General features: G+C 39.2%; 2 protein-coding genes across 3 annotated transcripts in view; one reads left to right on the top strand and one right to left on the bottom strand.

Annotated features, from left to right (window-relative positions):
- Positions 1-25,130, top strand: part of rxfp3.3a2 (relaxin family peptide receptor 3.3a2) — a 446,825-nt gene that overhangs the window by 236,433 nt on the left and 185,262 nt on the right. The window lies entirely within an intron of this gene.
- Positions 1-25,130, bottom strand: part of znf609b (zinc finger protein 609b) — a 51,530-nt gene that overhangs the window by 10,311 nt on the left and 16,089 nt on the right. For both annotated transcript variants that reach the window (XM_083558723.1, XM_083558722.1), the window contains exon 3: positions 2,964-3,189. In XM_083558723.1, the coding sequence (XP_083414849.1) occupies positions 2,964-3,189 (226 nt within the window). The remainder of the gene's footprint in view (positions 1-2,963; positions 3,190-25,130) is intronic.

Below are 25,130 nucleotides of genomic sequence, written 5' to 3'. Positions count from 1 at the left end.
ATTTGGGAAAAAAAAAGCCTTTTCAAGCAATCATTTTCTAAACAAATAATCAGCTAACAAAGTTCTACAGCTAATCAGTGAAAGTATACAATGCGGTTAAAGATTAAGCTACTAAGATCTTGTGCACATCTGCCTTTGAATTAAGTTTAAAGGAGTGGGAAAAAAAAAACCCAAAACGGAATTATTAAACAAAAACAGTGACGCATAATGAATGAAGCTCAAGTGGCTGTAAGAACTGCAGGGAAAGGCACAGTGTGTAAAGCCGGGACTGACATCAGTATACTGGCATAAGTAATCCTGGCGCGCCTATTTTCCCTGGCACTGAGCCGTTTCTGGGCTCCTCTTCAATAGCAATAAAGTTTGTCAAGATTTAGGGTTGACACTTGGAGGCATCAGCGTGCATGGTTTCCATGGGTGGATGAGACACCAGCATGACCCTGGAGTGCCTCCAGCTTCCTGCCAAGGGGATTTGTGTCATGGTGATGGTTTGAAACATTGCCCTGATCTGTCTCTATGTGTTCCATCAGGAGCTGAAAGCCGTCTAACAAGGAGTCTATTTGATTTCATAAACACGAGTGAGTCAGTAGAGAGCAAATAGACGTAGCTAATCTATTAATCCAGAAGGTATTCAGGGAAAATGTTAAGACATGGGAATCAAGTCTTCTTTTTCATTCCGAATTAGTCGCAACGTCGTTCTTCGGGATGTTGATGAGCTGAAAAGAGCTGTCTTATTTCATCATGCGTTAATTAAATACGCTTACTTTTAAGCCTCGGAGACTTAGACTGCACTGCAATTCATTATCAAACCACGTTCATTAAAGCAGGTCTATAAACAATCTAGTTTACATATTGCATTATGCTAACATTTCTGTCACAGTGTCTTTTTAGCCACTGCTATCATTTAAGCACATTTATCGGTTTATATCATAACGTATCTAAAGACTGATCTATATTTACACCCTGAAATAGGTGTGATGGTCGGGTCTTTACAAACCTTTGAGCATATATGCACCGAACAAAGAAACCACTGATGCCAGTGATGAAGGAAAACTCCTTAAGCCCACTCGGAAAATAAACCTCAAAAAGAGCGAGATTTAAAATGCAATGCGTTCATGACGACCCTGAAGGTTATGATCATTAAATTATGAGAGTAAACAAGTGTAGAAGAATTAAGACAAACACTACCAAGTGTTCAGTAAATAAGAACGAGGATGAGTACACGACAATCTCAATCTTATGATTGCAAAAGCGGTTCTGAGGCACAAGTGCAATAAAATGGGTAATATTTCCACATAATTGAAACGCCCACAATGTTTGATCTTCTGAAAACCATCTCTTTTAAAAAGCATCAGCAAAAACAAGTGCAGGACCGTTTGCTCTTGGCAGGGTTGACATTTACAGAAACATTGCTAGAAGCATTAAGACACAAGATCATAATTGATGTGGGCAGAAGCACGGCGAGTCCTTAAAGAAACCGAGCACAATGGTAAGCCATATCAAAGTGCGAACGACACCCTTCCACCGGATCTGGTTGCTCCACTTTCCACCCACACACGGTGTCAGGGAGATACAGATCTGCCCGCTTCCGCAATGAGGGGGGTGGAAGCACCCCACAAACTTCAAACAGGCATAGGCATCCTGGTGGACCCGGCGCTAGCTCAGCTGGAGAAAGACGATCAAATGGAGCACATGCCGAGCAGACGGCCTCCTCCTTCTCCGGCATGTTTTCCAGAGGAGGAACAGATGAGAAGAGGCTGGAAGCAGCAGGCCATAACTACCTCCCTTAAGCAGACTAAAGCAGGTGGAGGCCTTCAGTGCCTGTACACGCCTGAAGCTGGAAATGTGTACGACCTTCTTTTTTTTGTCCCTCCTGAAATGTAGTCAGGCAAGCTAGGGAACACAAACATACATCCAAAAAACCCCAAAAGAAACAAAAAAAAAGCCCCCCAAAAAAAAAAAAAAAAAAAAAGGTGCTGGCTGAATCAGAGGCAGTGTGCCTACAATGGATAAAGGAGCAAATACTTAAGGGAGGCATGCGCTAAGGATGCCGACGAGGCTTCATTTATAAGACTGATGTTTAGAGTACAGCAGTGGGCACACACTGTGGGCGACTCAGAAAGTGTGTGTTCAACATGAGAAACAAGCCTACGCCATACTGCTGCACAAGTAGAGCTTTGATGCTAAAATAAAGCTTAAAACAACCCACAAAATGCAGAACTCCACTGCCAAGAATCATTTAACATTGTGATTAAAAACTTTGGATTCGTCTCGTGTGTAGTTGTGATCTAAAAGCCTCTATTTGAAAACAGTAGGTAATGGACCTCAGGTTAATAAAACCTCTTAAGGATGCATAAACTGCAGTTCTGGCATATGGATCTGATTCAACACTTTACAAATGCCTCTTCACTGGGTACTATCCAATACCGTATGACACTATGTGATGTAAGCCTTGGTTTTTATTTCGATTTATTCTTAATACTTTATACTGATGTATTTTTACTTCCATAAATAACCGTAATGTGAATATGAAAATTCAAATATCGAACCCACCTAACCAATAAAGACCAAATATCTTATGGTGTTCCTTGTTCAAGGGCACACCAGTGGCAGCTTGGGGTCTTCTGATCCCCTCTGACCTTCTGATCAGTAATCCAGAAGCAGTGAGCCAGCCACCACTGCTAATGCTAAGAAACAAAACGCAATTCCTGGCACTTTAAACATCATCGTCAACAAATAGAAGGTCATACTATCAGCACAAAGCATCAGTCAACCTAAACAATGTTGTTAAAACGTAATCATTCGCCACTTTAATATAAATACCGTTAACAAGTTGATGATTTTTGTTGAGCAGGTTATTAGTATATATATATTTATTTTTCTTCGCGTTAGCTTTGTATCCAGATCTATTGTGCTGCGAGCCCATGGGATCAGTCCTGCAATAGAAACATCCACAGTTTACTTACCGTCCTCAGTTTCTTGCCACACAATGCCCTCCAGGTTGACGCTTGTTCCAGGCTCGCAGGGCCCCAGGCACTCAGGCTCTGTGCTCAGTGCCACGTCGGATGTGTTCACTGCCACAGAGCGCGTCCGAACCATCAGCTGCTCACATGGCGAGGCGATGTCCGTGTTACCCACTGAAGCTAAAAGGTGGAGCGGAGGTGGCGCCGGTGTAGAGACCGGAGACTCCATCTGCATAAACATTAAAAAAGGAGAAGAAAAACAGTTAGAATGAGAATACAGTAGGAAAAGCTAAAAGTATCCTAAGATCTATAACAAAAAAGGAGACAAACAGAATCCAAAAACCAAACAAACAGAAGATAAGGCCTTTAAATCCCATACAAACGAAATGGAAAGCCTTCCTAAGATTAAAATTGCTAACCATAGAAAGCTGCATAAAATGCGCACCAATTTTTTTTCTAATCGTCATGCTTTTATGCTTGGGTCGAGACGTCTAGGTGAGTTGACGTCTCAGGGGTTGAGTGGAATTCTGGCTCTGATAAGAGGAAAGTCATCAAGAGATCCACGGAGAGAAGAAAAAGGCTTCATTCACTCTCTGAGAAGTGCGATGGTGTAATTATCATGTTGGAGTGAGATCATAACAGGCTCAAAATTTCCATTACTTTCTTTAAGCCCGGGTGCGAAACATGACGCTGAGGCGAAAATCTAATGGCGTCTTAACCGCTCGGTGATTTATGATCACCGTGACTCGCCAAAGCAGTGGCTGGTGTGTGAACAGCGCAGGAAAGTCATCATCCAACTGTCAGGTCTACAGCACTCGCAAAGAAAACAGGACCTGCTACATCTCCCCCCAGCACCACAAACACTTTCAGCTTACATCACTGTTAAGTGTCTTCATCCTGACTTTGGATGGATTTCTGGCCCAATGCGATGCTTTGACATGATGCGTTAAGGCAAGGGCCAACGCTGATTACGCAGCTAACACGAGTCATCTATTCTTCACACCAGGTGCATGGGTTCCACCGTAAGTTCACGTCATTAATGAAAAACGAGATGGAGACCTAAATAAAGTGCAACACGTCCAAGCATTGAGAAATCATACATTTTTCTGAGTCCATTTAAAAGAAAATGACAACACAGATGAGTGTGATATGACGCTTTTCATATTTTTAATATAGTTATTTATTAAGATTTAAGTGAAAATATTTTTACACTGCATGAAGTCTAATTTTGCCAAATGGCAGAAATGTGTGTGTGTGTGTGTGTATATATATACAGTGAGGAAAATAAGTATTTGAACACCCTGCTATTTTGCAAGTTCTTCCACTTAGAAATCATGAAGGGGTCTGAAATAGTCATCGTAGGTGCATGTCCGCTGTGAGAGACATAATCTAAAAAAAAAAATCCAGAAATCACAATATATGATTTTTTAACTATTTATTCGTAAGATACAGCTGCAAATAAGTATTTGAACACCTGAGAAAGTCAATGTTAATATTTGGTACAGTAGCCTTTGTTTGCAATTACAGAGGTCAAACGTTTCCTGTAGTTTTTCACCAGGTTTGCACACACTGCAGGAGGAATTTTGGCCCACTCCTCCACACAGATCTTCTCTAGATCAGTCAGGTTTCTGGCCTGTTGCTGAGAAACACGGAGTTTAAGCTCTCTCCAAAGATTCTCTATTGGGTTTAGGTCTGGAGACTGGCTAGGCCACGCGAGAACCTTGATATGCTTCTTACAGAGCCACTCCTTGGTTATCCTGGCTGTGTGCTTCGGGGCATTGTCATGTTGGAAGACCCAGCCTCGACCCATCTTCAATGCTCTAACTGAGGGAAGGAGGTTGTTCCCCAAAATCTCGCAATACTTGGCCCCGGTCATCCTCTCCTTAATAGAGTGCAGTCACCCTGTCCCATGTGCAGAAAAACACCCCCAAAGCATGATGCTACCACCCCCATGCTTCACAGTAGGGATGGTGTTCTTGGGATGGTACTCATCATTGTTCTTCCTCCAAACACGTTTAGTGGAATTATGACCCAAAAGTTCTATTTTGGTCTCATCTGACCACATGACTTTCTCCCATGACTCCTCTGGATCATCCAAATGGTCATTGGCAAACTTAAGACGTGCCTGGACATGTGCTGGTTTAAGCAGGCGAACCTTTCGTGCCATGCATGATTTCAAACCATGACGTCTTAGTGTATTACCAACAGTAACCTTGGAAACGGTGGTCCCAGCTCTTTTCAGGTCATTGACCAGCTCCTCCCGTGTAGTTCTCGGCTGATTTCTCACCTTCCTTAGAATCATTGAGACCCCACGAGGTGAGATCTTGCATTGAGCCCCAGTCCGAGGGAGATTGACAGTCATGTTTAGCTTCTTCCATTTTCTAATGATTGCTCCAACAGTGGACCTTTTTTCACCAAGCTGCTTGGCAATTTCCCCGTAGCCCTTTCCAGCCTTGTGGAGGTGTACAATTTTGTCTCTAGTTTCTTTGGACAGCTCTTTGGTCTTGGCCATGTTAGTAGTTGGATTCTTACTGATTGTATGGGGTGGACATGTGTCTTTATGCAGCTAACGACCTCAAACATGTGCATCTAATTTAGGATAATAAATGTAGTGTAGGTGGACATTTTAAAGGCAGACTAACAGGTCTTTGAGGGCCAGAATTCTAGCTGATAGACAGGTGTTCAAATACTTATTAGCAGCTGTATCATACAAATAAATAGTTTAAAAATCATATATTGTGATTTCTGGATTTTTTTTTTTTAGATTATGTCTCTCACAGTGGACATGCACCTACGATGACAATTTCAGACCCCTCCATGATTACTAAGTCGGAGAACTTGCAAAATAGCAGGGTGTTCAAATACTTATTTTCCTCACTGTATGTATATATATATATATATATATATATATATATATATATATATATATATATATATATGTACACACACAAAATATTGAAGCGAAGACAAAAATGACAATAAAAGAAAATCTTTACATTTTATAATAGTTATACATATTTTACATCCAATAACAACTATATCTGCATCCCAAATTACATATTACAAATAAATCCTGGCACACTGGTGCCACTCAGTTTTGACTACTTGAAAAGACAACATGAGATTTAAAACCTATTTTGACACTATAATAAATATTTCCATTTCTATTAAATGAACCCTTTTTTTTTTTTACTGTCTGAAATATATGACTCACATGATTAATGTATTCACTTTTACCAAAATCCATAACGCCCCATGGCGTGCATACACATTCTATTTACAGAGCAATGATAATATAAACACATTTGAGGCAGACAAATGTCTTTGGATGAAAACCAGAATTTTTAAAGCAAAATATAATTTCGTATAGATGGACCTTTTAGTAGCAAAGGCATCAACCAAATTTAAGGGCACTTCGTCACATCTGTGCATCACGACATACATCACTGGAGCTAATAATTTTATAATTTATGAGGCCTGTTCCATTACAGAATGTCATGTTTGCCTGACATGACTGCTATTACAACACAACCCTCACAATTAGTGACCAAACCGCGTAGTCTATATTTGACGGACATCAAGAGCACATCATCAGCCTCGGACAGTGTATGCGCATGATAATCGGCTTTAATCGGTCGTTGAGGGTGTGGGATTCTCTCAAGTAACAGCCCTGACAGATGAAAACCGAAGCATCTGGAGCGAAAAAATAAATTGACGTGTGACACAGGAGAGTTAAACGTTTATAATGTGTGGTGAATATTTCCACTGGATAAGGACACGGTGTTCCAGCACATTCAGAGCAACATTATCAACTCTTAGATCGATGCCCTTGTTTTCCTTCGTTCTTTTTTATATGTGATTGTGAGTAGCTTTTAGCTACTTCCTTATTTGTGGAATCTACTTCTCTTCATATTCACAACAGCGACTCTAGACTTTCAACTGTAGCTTGAAAACGCATCTTTTTTTACGCATCTTTTTATCAGTAGACATTCCATTGCTACTCAACACACATTATTGATTTCTATAGCATTTTATGATTTAAAATTTTCTGATTGTTTTAACTGGATGTAAGGCGTCCATAATTAAAATGTTTTATTATCATTAACTGAAAGTTTTTTTTTCTAAAAACAAGTCAACTGAGTGTTTAGATAAGCAAAGAAACAAAGATGGCTGAACGTGGCGATTTCCATTGTGAACCGGTTTCTTTCCTGTAGCCTTACAGGTGTGATGTTTTTCCCCTTTCAGAAACACTTTTTAGCTAGTTTACTGTATGCCACTGCAGCGCAGCTCCTGGAGAACATCATCACCTGACTGAGAGAAATGCAGTTCGGATGTCAGACAGGAATTTTCCTGCTCTGGATACAGATTGAACTTTGCTTGGAGCGTGAGTGGTATGTGGTATTCATGGGTGAGTGGTATTATGGTATTCATGCACGCTTACATACATGTGTAAAAAAACGTGAATAATGATTATTTAATAAGATGATTAAATATGTAAATCAGATAAAGCTTCCTGCCAAAAGGCTTCCTGCCAAACGAAAGCATGTTTTGGGGTGTTTAGGTACACGTGTTTGTGATGTTTAATGAGAATCAGAACGCTGAACTCACCTACACATCATCACACATCACCGCTCACATCAATAGTATACAGAGTAATGAATAAACACAGCACGTCAGTAATAAAGACAGTGTAGCGCACGTGCACACACACACACACACACACACACACACAGCTACCATGTCCTGTTTCCCAGCAACATGCTTTATCTCATTTACATATTTAATCATCTTATTAAATAATCATTATTCACTTGTTTTTTTACACATGTATGTAAGCGTGCATGAATACCATAATCAGCCAAAGATCTTGCCATGCCAACATGTGCTGGGAAACCAAATAACCGTATACACACGCACATCTTAGAAAATGAGATTACACTGCAGATTCTTATTTGCAGAATTTAGACGGCTATAATTGTGCGTCCTGCAGCAGAGAGATGGTGTGAGTGCAGGAAGACGGCGTGAGCCGGACGAAGTTGTTCTGGGGCGAGCGTGAAACACAAGAACAGGAAAACACTATGCAGATTACACATGACAGCTGTGCCCGCATACACTTAACACTTCAAAGCCCGACTCCATTTCACTCGCCGTGTAACTTACAACGTGTCGAGAAGGATGTAAAGCAATCCGTCCTCAGGAGCGGTGAGAGGAGAAAAAAAAAAAAAAAGGCGCCCTGTAACGGCTACTGATCCATCAAACGATGACATCTGTGCAGGCAACTTCTTTTGAAATGCTTATTACTTCAAGCAGACATATTTGCACATTTTGTGCTCGACGCATTACGTTTCAGCGTAAATATAAACTCTATATTAGAGTACGCTTGTGTAGATTTCTGTTCATTCAGCCACAAGAGTGTTAGTAAAGTCAGGAACTGATGAAGGGTGGGCCTGGGTGCTGTCAACATGTCAATTCATCCCAAAGGTGTTCAATAGGGTTGAGGTCAGAGCTCTATAGCAGGTCACACAAAAACTTCCAACTCCAAAAGGCTTCGTGCACAGGAGCATTGTCATGCTGGAACAGGGTTGGGTCTCCTAGTTTAAGTGAAGGGGAAGTTTAATATCCAAATACTTTTGTCCATATAGTGTATTATTTAAAGCTGTATTTTAAAATGGTTTGCAATTAATTTGTAAGAAAACCAATACACTAGAAGGCACATTACGCATCACATAATTGGGCTGAAATTTGATAATATGGCATTTTGTACAAGGGTAATTTTGCTGGGAAATACCGGTTTTGTCACCATACTGCAAATAGCATGTTTTTAATGTATAATTATAAACTGCCCAAAAGCAGAAGACATTTTCATCTGGAACCGAATGTATCCACATTTCTTAAATTAAACAGAAAATCTGTTTTTCATGACACACACTGTATATAGTAGAAATGTCTTTGAGAATTGGGACATGATATTTGTCATGCTGCTACTAAGCTGTAATAAAGCATTTAACCATCTTACTTGCTCGCAATACATTGGAATCCATTAGTTACTGTTTAGCCAGTAAGGCTTCTAGGCATGGCGCTGAGCAACACACAGGAGCATCCACTTCCCCAAAGCTCCTGCTAATGGATTTTTAAATAGTCCGTTTCTGTAGAATGAGCATTACGGTCATTATAAAGCATACTTGGCTATAGACACATACAGTAGGTCCAATACAAACGGCAAACAGGGAGCAAATGCAGCTTGTAATGAAGCCAGAGAGGAACTAAAACCCGGGACTAATCAATGAGGTATAATGAAAAGAAAGAGATTCCGAAGCAATCTACATGATCAGGACATTTTTTAAAAGAAAAGAAAATCATCAAAGCGTCTGCGTGTTTACCAGTTACTAAGAGGACCGAGCTCCGGTTTTTCCCACTAGCCCTCTTAACAGGAAGTAATACTGAGAGTATAAAACAATTGCCTCTCTAGGCAGCCGACTAAGCCTAATCAATCAACGTGTGAACGAGAGCCGTGCCTGAGGCTGAAGTACGCTGATGCAATCAATGACACCTAATAAAGCAGGAAATATGCAAATCAACCTGAGGATGCTCCGTCTTTCATGTCGGGATCGATACTCTGCTGATGAGGGGCTCTATCTTGAACAATTACCGCAAATGATTAATTGGTTAAGCGTTGCCCTGAGGGGGCAGGGTTTATTATTGTTACTTTCCCTCAGATAATAAAGGCTAATAATGCTCAGTTTAACCACGCTATACATAAATATCCGGATCAGAATAGCCGAAGTCTATGTCTATATACACACACTAGCTAACTATCGAAACTGCCATTTCATGTCTCATAAAAGATATTACCCATATTCAAAGAACTAAAGAACTAAATGTCATGCAATTATAGTCTCCATACTTCTGCTAAAACAAGAAGAATCCAATTTAATTGAATAGTATTGCTCTATGAATGATGGAAATCATCACAAAGCAACTATACAGAATTAAAGAGAAATATAGATTAAGTTTTATACGTGTACAGATAATCAGGTTTGACTCTAATGATAGTACTCTGTAAACAGAAGACAAACTGGAAAGAAGTGAAAAGTGAGCACGATTAGTGTCGTTTGCTCAGCAGGGTCCAGTGTCACCAAACAACAGCTGATGCAGACAGGGATAATGTTATTCCAGGAGCTCTGCTATAACCCCAAAACTTGGCTCACTAGCGAGCTTCCATTAGCTACGTTTGCATGTACATAAACAGAAATAGGTCACAGACTCGGTTTCCAATGAAGAAAACTCAAAAAGTCTTCTGTGTGAATAAGAGTTTATAGTAACGGTTTTCTTAACCTAGTTCTACTTTTGAAGTAGTGACTACAAACGGTTTTGAGAAAACTAGAAAAAGCACAGAAGCATCATGCAGGAAACATCATAGCAGTAGCTCACAATACTTCTGTTACTGTAGTGCATTTACAGTAAAACAAGTGCATACTATTCAAAAAGAAAGTCTTTTACAGAAAGAGGATCTGTGCGTTTTAACTTCTGTGTTTTAAAAGTAGGTGCATAAATGATGGCAGAGATATTTTGGTTTTTTAAGGCTAATAAGAGGCTAACTCAAGCATCAGAATCCAACCTTACCATATATCCTCTAAAGTGCGAGCGCCAACGCCACATGTTTTCCCTGAAGTACTTTATTGTGTTGAAAACTCATAGCGCAAATATGTGTACTATTTGGCCATGATTTCAGTCTGAACAGTCAATACTCAGCATCTCAAAATGCTCGAGCGAGGCCTAATGAATCGATTGACCTGATAAATCGCTCCACTGCTACTTACATCATATAGTGACAGCAAAATCAAACCCGGCTTAAAAAAAAACATAAAAAAAAAAAGAATGATGAGTTTCTCAGAAAGAGGTAACGCTTGATGTTGATCAATCTCAGCTTTACGTAAAAAAAACCCCAAAAAACCTAAAGAAAGAAAATCCTGCAGCTGCTAGACGAGTAAACGCGACAGGCGTGCAGAACCGAGCTGGATGTGTGTGTAGAATGCTGTCGGGCCATGCCTTTAAGGAGTAATATGTCAGCTCTACTTCACTGCTCCGTGGCTTGCGCAAATAACTGAGCTGCACTGATCAGATTACTCAGCTCGAGCACTTTAAAAAGTCCTGCACTCTTAAGCATATGTTCTGCTCTCACTGCTCTAACAAGAGGAGCTGCTAAGCCAAGCTGATATTCAATCAGAGATGATGCTCGGACAGCTCCAGTCTATTCTGCTGCTCTATCCATCTCTCTGACTGACGCGAACACACACACACACACACACACACACACACACACACACACACACACACACACACACACACACACACACACACACACACACACACACACACACACACACACACACACAATATACCAAAACCTCTCTGAATCTGAGTAAACTCTGTATTGTTCAGAAATCGCTGAATACATATATTCATAAACTATGTGGACGAACGTATTGGGACACCTGACTTTTCCATCCATATGGAGAAACAAACCTGTTCCAGCATGACAATGCCCCTGTGCACAAAGCCAGCTCTATGAAGATATGGTTCGAGTGGTACATCTTAAGTGGCCTGCAACACTTCTGGGATAAATTTAAATGCAGACTGGACCCCAGACCTCCTCCCCAGCACCTGACCTTACTAACACCCCTGTGGCTGAATGAGCACAAATCTCCACTCGACACAGAATCTAGTGGAAAATCTTCCCAGAAGAACAGAGGTTATCTACAAACGTATTATTGGATGTTCGAAAAGCACACGAATCTTACGGTCAGGTGTCTACAAACTTATGTCCATATCATGTTTTTTATCCGTACTTAAATGATAAATGAAGCAAAAATGAATGTTGGAGGACGGAAAAAGTGTATGTTACACTGCCCTATGATGCAGCAAGAGCAGCAGTCTGAAGAAGCACAAATCACACCCTTACAGCAACATCTTGTTGAAGTCAGTTTGTAAGTGAAATTACCGTAATTTCCGGACTATAAAGCGAACCCATATATAAGCCGCACCCACTGAATTTTTCAAATATACTGAAACTAATGTATTTTACACAGGCTTTAACGAAAGACACGTTACACACGGTGTAACGAGTGAAATATGTTGCGCTTCCTTTAGGAGCATAGCGGTATTTTGGGAATAGCCTGGCACGGCATTTTTCCGCTATTACTGCATGTGTGCAAGACTGAGGATTATGTCCTCATTATTCTCTGATGCTCATTTCTAAGTTTCTTTGACTAACCCGTAACGCTGTTGCCAAGAAAAAAAAAAAAAAGCACGAGTTTTGGAAACCTATCTGTGCTTATATGATTTCTGTTGCAACTGGAGTTAGGGAGCTCTCCCTTCACCCAGACTCAACGCGTTACAACGGCTTGTATCTAAACAGTAGCCGACCAAGAAAGTCATTGGTAACTGTCTTCCTTCTTCCTTTCACAACTATTTCTCTCTGGAGTTTATCTTTTGGCATGGCTGTGCGTTTAAAAAAAAAAAATTTTTTTCTCCCGAAGCCATGCAGCTCAGAACACAGGTGAGGTGCGTTTTTTCGTTTCCTTTCGTAAATTTAATTGGTCAAATGTTATGGGGTTCAGTTTTTTGGCTTGAAGTTTGTGAAACCGGGAAAAACCCAGGAAAAATTCATAGATAAGCCGCTTCGTTGTTTAAGCCGCTGGGTTCAAAATGTGGGAAAAAAGTAGCGGCTTATAGTCCGAAAAATACGGTAATGCTTCTTTGATGCATTGATTGCTCAGACACATTTGGGGAACAAAAATAATTGTGTATTTTTTCCCTCTTTGCTATTAGTATAAAGCTTTTTATCTTGCCAAAACAAATATACCAAAACCCTGCTCTTCTAAACCTTTTACAACATGTCCAACGAGTGGAAATACACAATAACACCTGAAACAGCGAGACTACAAATAGACAAAAAAAAAATACATTTATACTGAATTTTAAGTGCGTTCTAAACAAATAACTACCAATAACGGCAAACTGACTACATGCAATAAATTAACGGAACGAATGAGTCATGACCACTGACAAATAGTTCACAAATAGTCACGAAATCCCATTCCAAACTAAACCTACAAAAATGATTGAAACAGGTGTAAACAACTGCCAATGAGGGGGGAAAAAAAAAAAACCCACAAACATTGTAGAGCACACATTTAAGGTACAAAAAATAAAAGAATCCTCTGCACTACAGCAGTACGGTTAATAAAGTATGAACAATGCAAGCAAACACACACATGGTGAGATGTAATACACAATGTATTTAAATAGCATTAAAATAATGAATGTTTATAAAGCTCAATTACTATTTCACTTTTCATAGTAAAAGGATGTATTTTGGCTGACTATCTTTTTTCTTTATTACACAATAAACAAAATGCTACAAGGAAACATTTTTAAAATGCCCCAAATGTAAAAGATTTGTAAACAATGTTCCCCTTTCTATTGTAATATACTGGTTTTTTTGTTGTTGTTTTTTTCTTCCAAAAATTACATTTGGCTATTTCTTCTAACGAACCAAATGTAATTTTTGGAAGAAAAAAAACAACAACAAAAAACCCAGTATATTACAATAGAAAGGGGAACATTGTTTACAAATCTTTTACATTTGGGGCATTTTAAAAATGTTTCCTTGTAGCATTTTGTCTCCTGTTAGATAAAATACCAGTATAATACTGTGTGGTCAAAAGAATAAGTTTTAAAACCTTATTCTTTTTAGCTTTAATGTTTAAACCGTTGTTAGAAAACAGGATGCTGCTTTTGACAATCTGTTTTGTTTGATGTGAGCGTCCCACTGCTTCGTTAGTGTCCTAATACCTCTGATTTAACTCTATTCAATTAAAAACAAGCATAAAAACAAATGCAAAGCTTTTTATCCTAAAACTGTATGGTTACACAGTTACAAAGCACCAACACTGGGGACTCCCAAAAACAACTACCAAAAACAATGATCTTGGATAAAACTTTGGTCTCTCAACAATCCATTCCTGTCTATTTATACCAACCCCTGTGTAACAATGATGTACTTAAAACAAGTGCTTGTTTGGTATCATGAAATTGTAAAATTAAGCGTTTTACTGAAAGAAGCAAAAACATCTAGTAATCCAATAATCCAGTGATTTAACAAACCTACACTGTATGGACATAAGCTTCCAATTTTGCACTTTTTTTCCAATTGTAGGGGAAATTTAATGCTACTGCATCCAGAGACATCTTACACAACTGTGTCCCCCAGTGCTTAACAAAAGGTCCAGATTTCAAAATTAAATTCTTTTGTATTAATTAACCCTTGTGCATATTATAGGACGATCAAAATGTATATGGCGAGATATTTTCTAATATTGTCTAAATATTGCCACATTTTGACAGCTAAGTACAGATGAGCTACTAGCAGTACACTGTAACAAATAAACAAAAGCTCTGGAAGAGCATTTCAAAGCGAAACTCCCTGTAACACTCCGACACAGAGGAGGAATCAATCCAACTAAAAGATGAGGAACTCAACCCAGCACTAATCCCAAGGCAAGACAAATGGTGCTTCCTATTTTATCATGAATCGTGCCGTTCTAGCGGGAAGATAATCATCTTTTCGTGCTGTCGAGAACCAGCAAGAGCTCGAAAACAAACTGCTGCTGCTGTTTTTAATTTGAAATTACTCATAATACACAGTCGTCTTTATATAACTACAAATAAACTCCTATTACACACTACAGCAAATCCATGAACTGCCCAACACCGGGACACGGTCTTGCTGTGCAAGTCGATGGGATTTAGTAGTTAATGAGCAAACTGGAAGAGCAGTTTTGTCCCAAAAACATGCACAAGATTACTAATGAGAGAGAGAGAGAGAGAGAGAGAGAGAGAGAAAGAGAGAGAGAGATGCCTGCTTTCTAAAAGAAAATTTAATGAGTGTTGAAGGAGGCCCTGTTTTCTTACACAGACCTTTTACACTTTGGTATATAATTTATCCCCCTGGTGCAGTTCACTGAGGCAGGGTTGAGAGATTCTGCCTCAAAGACAGAGCTGTACTGCTCTGTACTACTGACCCAGTTTGAGAGTTTTAAAGGCTTTAAAATGCAGTACAATTTGGTTTTGTGTGTTTAAAGAATACATTGATTGATAAATGTGAAATAAATAAGACACACCATGATGTTTAATGTATGAGGTGTCACAGGGGGGTGCTGTCAGAGGAAAACAATCTCTGACAACACAGTGTGACTCAAAGCTGAGTTACTATTACCACCCTTAGATGATTCCTTTTTCCAATATAGCATGTCCAAGAGCTTTCTGATGATTGAAGTGTGTTTATTAAAGAACTCGTGCATTTTATGTATTTTAAGTTATAAATGGAAATAAAAGTCCTGAATTTCAGGTTTCACTTGACTGTTCCAATTTACCGACACTGGAGACTTATTCCATAAACACCAAACAAGCATGTCCATAGAGGAAACTACGGAGGAAATTACACGAGTTCACAAAGCAAGCACCAGTTTCACTGGCTCTCTGAGCTCCTGTTCTGTGCACCGAGGTCTGTGTAGCAATAGAAATATTCCTGTTTTTAGGCTCAATTGGGCAAAACGTAATGATGGCTATCATAATTGTTCCACCAGATAAGCTTTTCTATTAGAATCAAGCCCTGCACGTCGCTTAACGTCGGAACAAAAGCCTTTGAGCCTCGAGCATAACGAACGTCATTAATCCATCATCCTCCAGGTGTCACATGAGTTCCAGATCCAGTACCCTCATCTTATGATCTTAGCCAGTAAATCATTAATATCTATAGAGTTGTGATGAATACTACACAGTGTGACGTTAGAAATTAGATTCGTGATGAATGTGTTTTTCCGCGTTACGCGGTTGCACAAATCTCGCTCGTTTGATCGTCTTCGGCGCTGAATTCTTTTTTCCCCTCCTTGTGGGATACTAAATGGACCATTATCGTGTCAGCTGCAGCAGCGCAGATGCATCAATCATCAGGGAGAAAACAAAACTCTGTACCTAAGGGGAATGTTAGCGGTGTTGACCTGCGCAGCTCGGAAGGGATAAACCGTTTCCAATTTGCTAACTCAAACACACGCGAGTGACTCGCATGTTCCTAAAAGTCAGATCTTTTACAGCCTGGCTTCATACCAGCAGGTGCCTGAGGAGCCATAATCCATCTCAGCTCTGTCTGACCCAACCCCCATCTCTCTCTCTCTAGCTCTCTCTGTTTCTCTCTCTGCAGCTGGCCAGCTTTCCCTGTATTGTTCACAGCCTCAGGGAGGCAAGGCATGGGGGAGGACTGAGGCCCCTAAACTGCCCTCCTTTCCTTCAGCCCAAAGAGGCGACCTGCATTCCTCACGGTTGCTGTCTGAGAATGAAAATGAAGGAAGGAGGAGGGGGAAGGGAGGAATGAAGGAACATTGCCAGCTTTTTCACATGCACATGAACGAAGGGAGACTTGCTCAATGCCACTCCTGCCTTCGAGCCTGGTATTTAGTGTTGTGTGTGTAGGAGACAGTAAAAAAAACCCTTTTTTGACTTTATTCTGTTTTCAGATTCCCACTTTTCTCCTTGATGGACTGTGGATCTTTTTTTTTATTACATGCAAACAAGGACTCTGGGAAAGACAAAGACAAAGAAATGATCCCGATGTCAAGCCAAGCGCTGATGACATGCAGCACGCAGAAGAGAGCAAGAGAGTGGGAGGAAGGGAGAAAAAAACAGATGTAGGCCTATATGTGAGAAAGGGCAGAGACCTTACATCCACCCTGCTCTTGACCAGTGCCTCCCAGCATGACTGCTGCTCACTTACACACTCAACAGTATCTATTACAAAAATACTCCACATTCTTGTCAAGGTCACCCTTTAGAATGAGAGGAAGAGAGGAGAAAGAGAAAAAGAAGAGAGGCGAGGAGAACAGGAGGCAGGACGGCAGAGGAAATCCAGATAAGCGTTTAAGAGGCGTGGGGGATTTCTCCTGCTTTAGCCCCCTTGCTTATTTGCACACTTTATCTTACAGCAAATAGAGACACGCTGCAAATCTGCAGGCTTACCGTTTACCAGTGTGTCAACTCAGCAGGATCCTCTTAAACTACAAACACACAATCTACACAAAATAATCCGTTTCAGCACAAAACAAACCCAGTCTAAACAGCAACACTTGCAAACTAAATGCACACATTTGACAAAGTATATATTCACGCGCCAAATCACCTGAAACTCCCGACACGCCTCTGATACCAGTCTAAACTTTCTACACCAAAGATCAAAAGATTTCTCCTCTGTGCTAAACATTTAAAACATTTTTTTTTTTTACCTAAGAAACAGTGATGTCTTCATATTTTACACATGGGAGCATTGATAGCTTGTTGTTTTATTTCAGATATAATGTTTTACCTTTTGTTTTTAAATATGATTATATTCTCACACATTCTCCCCTCACGGAAAAAACAAAAGGTCGAATGTAGAATAAAATTGTAATTCATAGAAAGAAAGAAAAAAGATTATGGATTAGGCCACATCAATTTCCAGGACTAAATATTCTGCTTATTGTTTAAAATGGAAAATAAAAACATTTTTATAATGCATATAATTTTAATAAAAAATTAGTTTTGTGTTTTACAATCATACAACCAAGCACCAAGTGATATGTCGTGATACACCACATGCATCTATAAAAATACAATATTGTGTGATAAATCTTTTCACATCTGGCTACGTTTAGAATCGTTTTTGCATTAAAAGGTTTAAATGACCAAATAAAATAATGAATCAATATTTACAAGGACTGACAAACTTTCGTAACAAGCCAAACAAGCCGGGTTATTTCGCCTGGAGGTTCATCTGACGAGGATACAAACTGACAGGCAGTGTAATTTCAATCAATTGAAAAGTCAAACGTATAACAAGCTAATCATGTGACTATGGAAACGGATTTAAGGTGAAGTAACTGCAGCTTGTTCTGTTTAAACAAACATCAATAATGTCAGGGGTTTTTTTGTGTGTGAAAGCTAAAGAAAAGGGGGGAGAAAGAGAGAGAGAGAGAGAGAGAGAGAGAGAGAGAGAGAGAGAGAGAGAGAGAGAGAGAGAGAGAGAGAGAGAGAGAGAGAGAGAGAGAGAGAGAGAGAGAGAGAGAGAGAGAGCTGATGACATTTAAGTAATAACATACATGGGGGAGAGGAATGACAGAACAGATATATATAACCTTGTCCCGGAAAAGTGTAATTCTCCAGTCCTGATTAATTGCTGTATTATTTCATTGTTTATTCACAGTAATAAGAATTATGGATTTATAGCTGCCGGAACAAATAAATCCTGACCTTACAGCAGAATAAATAATTAAATAAAAAAGCTGCTTAATATTTGTGTATGTATATATATATATATATATATATATATATATATATATATATATATATATATATATATATATATATATATATATATATATATATATATATATAATTAGGAGTCACAAGATATATATTTTTAGATATATACATATTCAATAAATAGACAAAAGTATTGGGACACCTAACATTTCCAGCCATAACTGGTTCTTGTCCATACTGTTACCACAAATCTGGGGGTACACAAATGTAGAAGGATGTCTTTGAAAGTGGTATCATACAACATACATCAGTATGCTGAAGAAAGTAGAACATATTTTTTGAAAAATATAACACACACACACACACACACACACACACACACACACACACACACACACACACACACACACACACCCCCCCCCCCCCAATGGGGTCTAACAAATGTCAACTATTTATTTTCTATTTATTTAATCCGTTTCATTTGTGTCAATTTGATTGATTACACAATTTAATCAATATAAAAATGTGTATTGAATTAATTTGATTTATTCCATTTAATTTTTTTTTATATTATAAAACATTATTTTATATATTATTTAACCAAGCATGCATTTTATTTGAAATTGTTTTAAAAATGTAAACTGTTGATGTCCACAAATAACAATAAACTGTGTTAATAAAAAACAAGCAATTTTATGTTTAGAATTTCTTCCCCATAACCGTACCGTAATTTAATCGAACTGTGACTAAAAAACCAAGGTGCGTACCGAACCGTGAATTTTGTGTACCGTTACACCCCTAATACACACACACACACACACACACACACACACACACACACACACACACACACACACACACACACACACACACACACACACACACACACACACACACACACAAGGTTTTTTCCAAACAAACAACCTTTTGTATTTCTAGCCACCCCTAGCGACCTGCGAACTATTTATAGACGTCATGCGTTCGCTGCTTCCTCTAAACACGGGTGAGCCTCCATGTGGGTGGTACTACCTCCAACAGACACAAACACATGTGAAACGCTAAAGAAAGGAAATGTTTTTTTCCCCACCAGTGTGAGAAACTTCTCAAGTTACCAGTGCCAGTTATACTTGTGCACGGCGGGCATTAAAAGCACTGAATTCGAATGAAAGATCCTGATTCTGAGAACCTGACGTAGAAGTATCGTTCCTCCGATCGCACCACAATACCTCCCATCCTGTCTTTACTTTATAAATACAGGCATGTCAGCTTCCATTAAAGCTTTTTTCTATTATGCAGAAGTTGAGATGTGAGAAAATGTCGATCTACATCTGTCTACAACACTGGCTCCTCTCCCTTACACCTGATCCTCACTACCACGGCATCTTCACAATTTTATTGTGAACATAAAAAAAAAAAGCCTAAGAAACTCATCAGGGTGAGAGCTATTTTAAAGGCCACATCTGTCGGCTACACACCAAGCCTGCGATTGCTAGCCAGTTAATTTCACCGGACCACCCAGTAGCACGCATCACCCCCTTGGTGAACCTTTAACGAAGCATGGATTTGTTTAGGATATACTTTTCCTAAAGTAATAAGCTTTCAAACCAGTCTAATAAATGATCCACACGTAATAATGAGTATTAGCGTGTCGGTCCTTAAGGGGCGTCGTGTTTCTCTTTTTTTCCCCCCTCGCTTCGTTCCATTCTGCAGCTTAAGCCCCTTTTGAAAAGGCTTTGTAGGATGAATTAAAGAGGCCGGGGCGTTCAGAGAGCCGGAGAAGGAGAGGGCGGTGCCGAGCATAAGGGTCTGCTTGATGAGTATTATCATAGGAAATATAATCCTTTCATCCAGCTCTGTAAAGCTTTGTGCAGCAATGAAAGTCTGATCACACATCACTTTAGGCATAAGATCAACCACGGCTGAGCATCAGTCAAGTTATTTAAAAAAAAATAGAAAAAGAATAAAAATTACATAAGGATGTATATTTTCTATACATCTTTTTTTCTATAATTTAAATGAGTGAACTACTAATCATAAATACTACAATTTACCTTAATTGGAGGACAAAAAGTAGCACCGATGTGTCTTCATGAGAACTTCATGAGCCATGAGCTCAAGACTAAAAATCGAATTAAAGTGAAAAAAATATACGAGATTTTCCCCGATACACAATAAGGTTTTCTGACCACCTGCCAGCAAAACAGCAGTGTTGCATTTACATGGGGAAAAAGACACTAAAAAAGAATCAATTAATACATATATTTACTCAACCAAAGATCTTAGCGATTATAACATTTTCATTAATAAATAATACTTTACTAATAAAGTGAAATTATTGCTAAAATGTGTCATGACTGAACAATTTACAAATTACATGGTCAGATGTTCAGAATAAAACTGAGCGAATTAGTCAAGAACCATCAAGGAAGCACAGGGAAAACCAAATGAGCGGAAAGCTGAAAGCATTAAAGCGACCGTTTTTAAAATGTCTTTCTTTATTTTGACTCTAATGTAAGAAAAAGTCTGAAATCAGGAACACGTTTCATATTTACATCTGATCAGTCACTATGACCCCGTCGAAGTAGCGTGTCCTATCAGAGAAGTGCTGAGTAAGCTTTCTGCCATGTTCCGTCTGTCCCACCAGTAGAACTCGTGTGTATCCTCTAAGCTCGTCCTTTTTGTGCTCTGGAAGCCACAAGCAGGAACTAAACGCCTTTTTCCCCTCGACCGGAGAAATCTTCCACAATACCGTCTAATCTTCTTAAAGCAATCTTTCCTGCGACACTAACCTCATTAGGGAAAGAGTAATTCAATCCACTGCACAAAGATGTCAAACACAGTAGCAGACTTGTTAACCTTCAGGTCTTTTCACTGCTTAGTCATTTCAAAGAGAAGAGAAAAAGGGAAGGGAAATGGGGAGAAAAAAAAAAGGAAAGAGATCCAGAAGAAGACTGAAAAGTTCCTTTAGCAAAAATGAGCCAGTCTATAAATCACTGTGTCTGATCTAAAGGTCAGAACGGAAGCTGATCAAATAAATGGAAAATAAACCTCGGTGTCCGAGAGTTGTGAGATATGAAAGGCTAAGAACTGCCTGAAGCTCAATCGCAAGGCTGAGAGATCTCAGATACTTAAAAAAACTCTAAAGTTGTATATGAATGTTGTTTGAGCTCATATCCGGGTTGTGGGACGTGATAAGTACAGTGTGTGTGCAAAAAACAGACTGATCAGTGTTCTTTCGACCTTACGTCCATGCTAGAGAGCATCAAAATGTCAAGTGTAGAGGTGTACGAATACCAGCAGGGTATAAGGAAAAAAAAGAAAAAGAAAGACAGACAGAAAGAAAGACAGCAAGGTGAAAGCATGGTGAAAGAAAAAAACAGAAAGACAGACAGAAAGACTGCATGGTAAAAAGAAAAAAAGGAAAAAGAAAGACAGAAAGAAATAAAGACAGACAGACAGAAAGAAGAAAGCAGGCATGGTAAAAGAAAAAGAAAGAAAGAAAGAAAGAAAGACAGACAGACAGACAGACAGACAGACAGAAAGAAAGAAAGAAAGAAAGAAAGAAAGAAAGAAAGAAAGAAAGAAAGAAAGAAAGAAAGAAAGAAAGAAAGAAAGGAAAAAAAGAAAGAAAGAAAGCATGGTAAAAGAAAGAAAGAAAGAAAGAAAGAAAGAAAGAAAGAAAGAAAGAAAGAAAGAAAGAAAGAAAGAAAGAAAGCATGGTAAAAAAAAAGGAAGAAATGAAGAAAGAAAGAAAGAAAGAAAGAAAGAAAGAAAGAAAGAAAGAAAGAAAGAAAGAAAGAAAGCATGGTAAACGAAAGAAAGAAAGAAAAAAGAAAGAAAGCATGGTTAAAAAAAAAAGGAAGAAATGAAGAAAGAAAGAAAGAAAGAAAGAAAGAAAGAAAGAAAGAAAGAAAGAAAGAAAGAAAGAAAGAAAGAAAGAAAGAAAGAAAGAAAGAAAGAAAGCAAGCATGGTAAAAGAAAGAAAGAAAGAAAAAAGAAAGAAAGCATGGTAAAAAAAAAAGAGGAAGAAATGAAGAAAGAAAGAAATAAAGAAAGAAAGAAAGTCAATAATAGAACTGTACATTTTCAGTATTCTATTCAGCTGGTCACATGAATCTGGAATCAAATGGAATCACAAATAAAATCAGGGCATCCATTTGTGTTTCCTTTCTTTATTATCTAAACAGCTCCATACACCTCCACAGCTCCACACACCTCCACAGCTCCACAACCATGTTAGCTTGTTAGCTAAGCATGTTGGCTTTCAAGCAACATCAATCACCAGCGTCCACCATATACCCCATCAGCTGTTACTAAAGAAATGGTGTGCCAATAGAAATCCCCTCTGTCCTCCGGAAAACTAATCGGCGTATTCCAAAGAATCAGATTCGAGAATTCAAAAGCACAAAATTAGAAACATCTGCTCGCACACCTGTATTCCAACTCTTCCAAATGCGTACTGAAATAACACGACTTCAGAAGACTTTGAAAGCACAAAGGATCAAGATAATTATAAAAATGCAAACTTTCTCACCCTGGTAGAATAAAACCGAGTGCAAGACTTCTGTTAAATCTCTGCTGATTTAAAGGTCATTATCTGTTGCCTGAAAAGAGACGCCGTGAAACGGGATCTGCATTAGTTAAGCCGTGTTACCGCACACAATAGCACAATGTCTAAACACAACACCGTTTCCATGACGACAGGACATTTGTGCCTTTTCGCAAATATTTACAGGGTTTATTTTAAATTTCTTAGAGATTGGATTTCTCTAAAACTGCACAAACAACCTGACCTAAAGACACAATGTGGGTTACGGAATGTAAACAATAGAGGTGTGGCGTTATTGGAAAATGATATGACAGTGTGGCGTGATAAAGCCCACACGTTCCTCTTACCACCATGGAGATGATTAATGTCCTCGAAGTGAATATCCAGAATGTTCTATCCACCATAACAACATAACAGCTCATGCTTTTTATTCTGTTATAGTTACATTTCTCAGTGTGGCCAATTTATCACTTCTGTTACAGCAGCTATGACCAGTAATTCCTTCACCAGCATCCTGTTATGTTCACTCAAAATAACACAAAAAAAACAGTCGTGTTACTGAGAACTCTGCCCACTGTCCTGACACTGGAGACTTTCATCTCTGTCGACTCTTTCAGAAACCTACCAATCAGAAGCCTTAATACATTTTATTTATTAAGACATCACAAATCCATTTTAATACTGCAAGACAAAGCAATCGTATTGAACTGCCCGCGTTATGTCTCGTGTGGATTAAGAACAGCACCCGGGTGAGATATGGCTTCGGGCTGTGGAGTGTCACCTCAGTGCATTCCTAAGGACTGACTCCGTGAAAATTGCTCCTGAGGCAGTGAGAGTAGGCCATTCTGGGGAATTTCAAATGGCGCATGCTGAAAAAACTGAAACTGAAATCTCTTACCACAGAGCCTAAACCACTATTTCTCTAGAAAGAAAGTGATTAATCAAAAGAAAACTCTTTATTTCCCTTCTGCTCAACACCACCTACCCACACACACACACACACACACACACGCGCACGCACGCACACACACGCGCGCACGCGCACGCGCACGCACGCACGCACGCACGCACGCACGCACGCACGCACGCACGCACGCACGCACGCACGCACGCACGCACGCACGCACGCACGCACGCACGCACGCACACACACACACACACACACACACACACACACACACACACACACACACACACACACACACACACACACACACACACACACTTCTGCTACAGTCACTATTGATTTGTTTTGGGTATTTTCCCCCAACAGTAAAAGCAACCTACAATAGAATTCAGATTTCCTCAAATCTAATAGTTCAAACGAGTTGTAAACTGGAACAATGCTGTAACCTGATAAACACAAAAGATCAATTTTGGGGAAAAAAGTTGGTTGTGAAAAGGGCTGCATAATCGATAATAATCGATAATCGATTATAAAATTCCTTGTCAACGAATGCCGTTATCGATTATTTGGGCTGCTCGTGTTACGGCTGTGCGTGACGGCGGACATAACAGGAACAACCGGCAGCAAGAAAAAGAGTCCCAAGTCATCCAAGGCAGGGGAGCATTTTATATATTAAACACAACAAAGAAAACCGTATCTGGATGTTATGCAAAGCCGTGCTTGTGTGGCATGTGTGGAAGTGATGCATGTTCCATTCTCCTTTTATAGCATTTGTCTGCTACAACGGTAACTTATCGGTTTTCAAACGTGATATATTGCTGCTTTACTACATTCAAATTCTTGGTTTTATTGTTTGTAGATATAATTTATGCATATATCATTTAATGAGTATACACAATCAAATAATTATATATTCTAGAAGCTTACATCTTGACAATCGGTCCGATAAACTTTGTAAATGATCGCTAGCCGCAGCCCTATTGCGAATATTGTTTTGTCACCTTGGTGTTCAATAGCAAGGTTTTTAATTAGATGGCGGTGAGTGTTAACTTTTCTGAATACGAAGCATATGAAGTGCAATAACGAATTAAAACCCTGCAGCACAGATTTAAAACTTTCCTAATACATCCAAGAGAATTTCCTCCTCATTATCCAGCCAGCAAAATTCTACAATGATAAGTAAAATGAAGCAATGGCTTGACCCAATGCAGAACTAATGTTTCTATAGCAAACCTAATTATTTTCCTGGCAGCACCTCCCTCAAGTGTTTTACTGCTCTGATTGCACAATGATCTGCCAACGATCACATCACGCTTTTTAACCATTTTTGGTTCTGTAGTGGAACATCCATTAGACAAGT

Source organism: Silurus aristotelis (genome assembly GCF_946808225.1).
Source record: "Silurus aristotelis genome assembly, chromosome: 13".
Lineage (NCBI taxonomy): Eukaryota > Metazoa > Chordata > Actinopteri > Siluriformes > Siluridae > Silurus > Silurus aristotelis.
The sequence above is the reverse complement of the archived record's forward strand: the minus strand, read 5'-3'. Positions and strand labels throughout refer to the sequence as shown.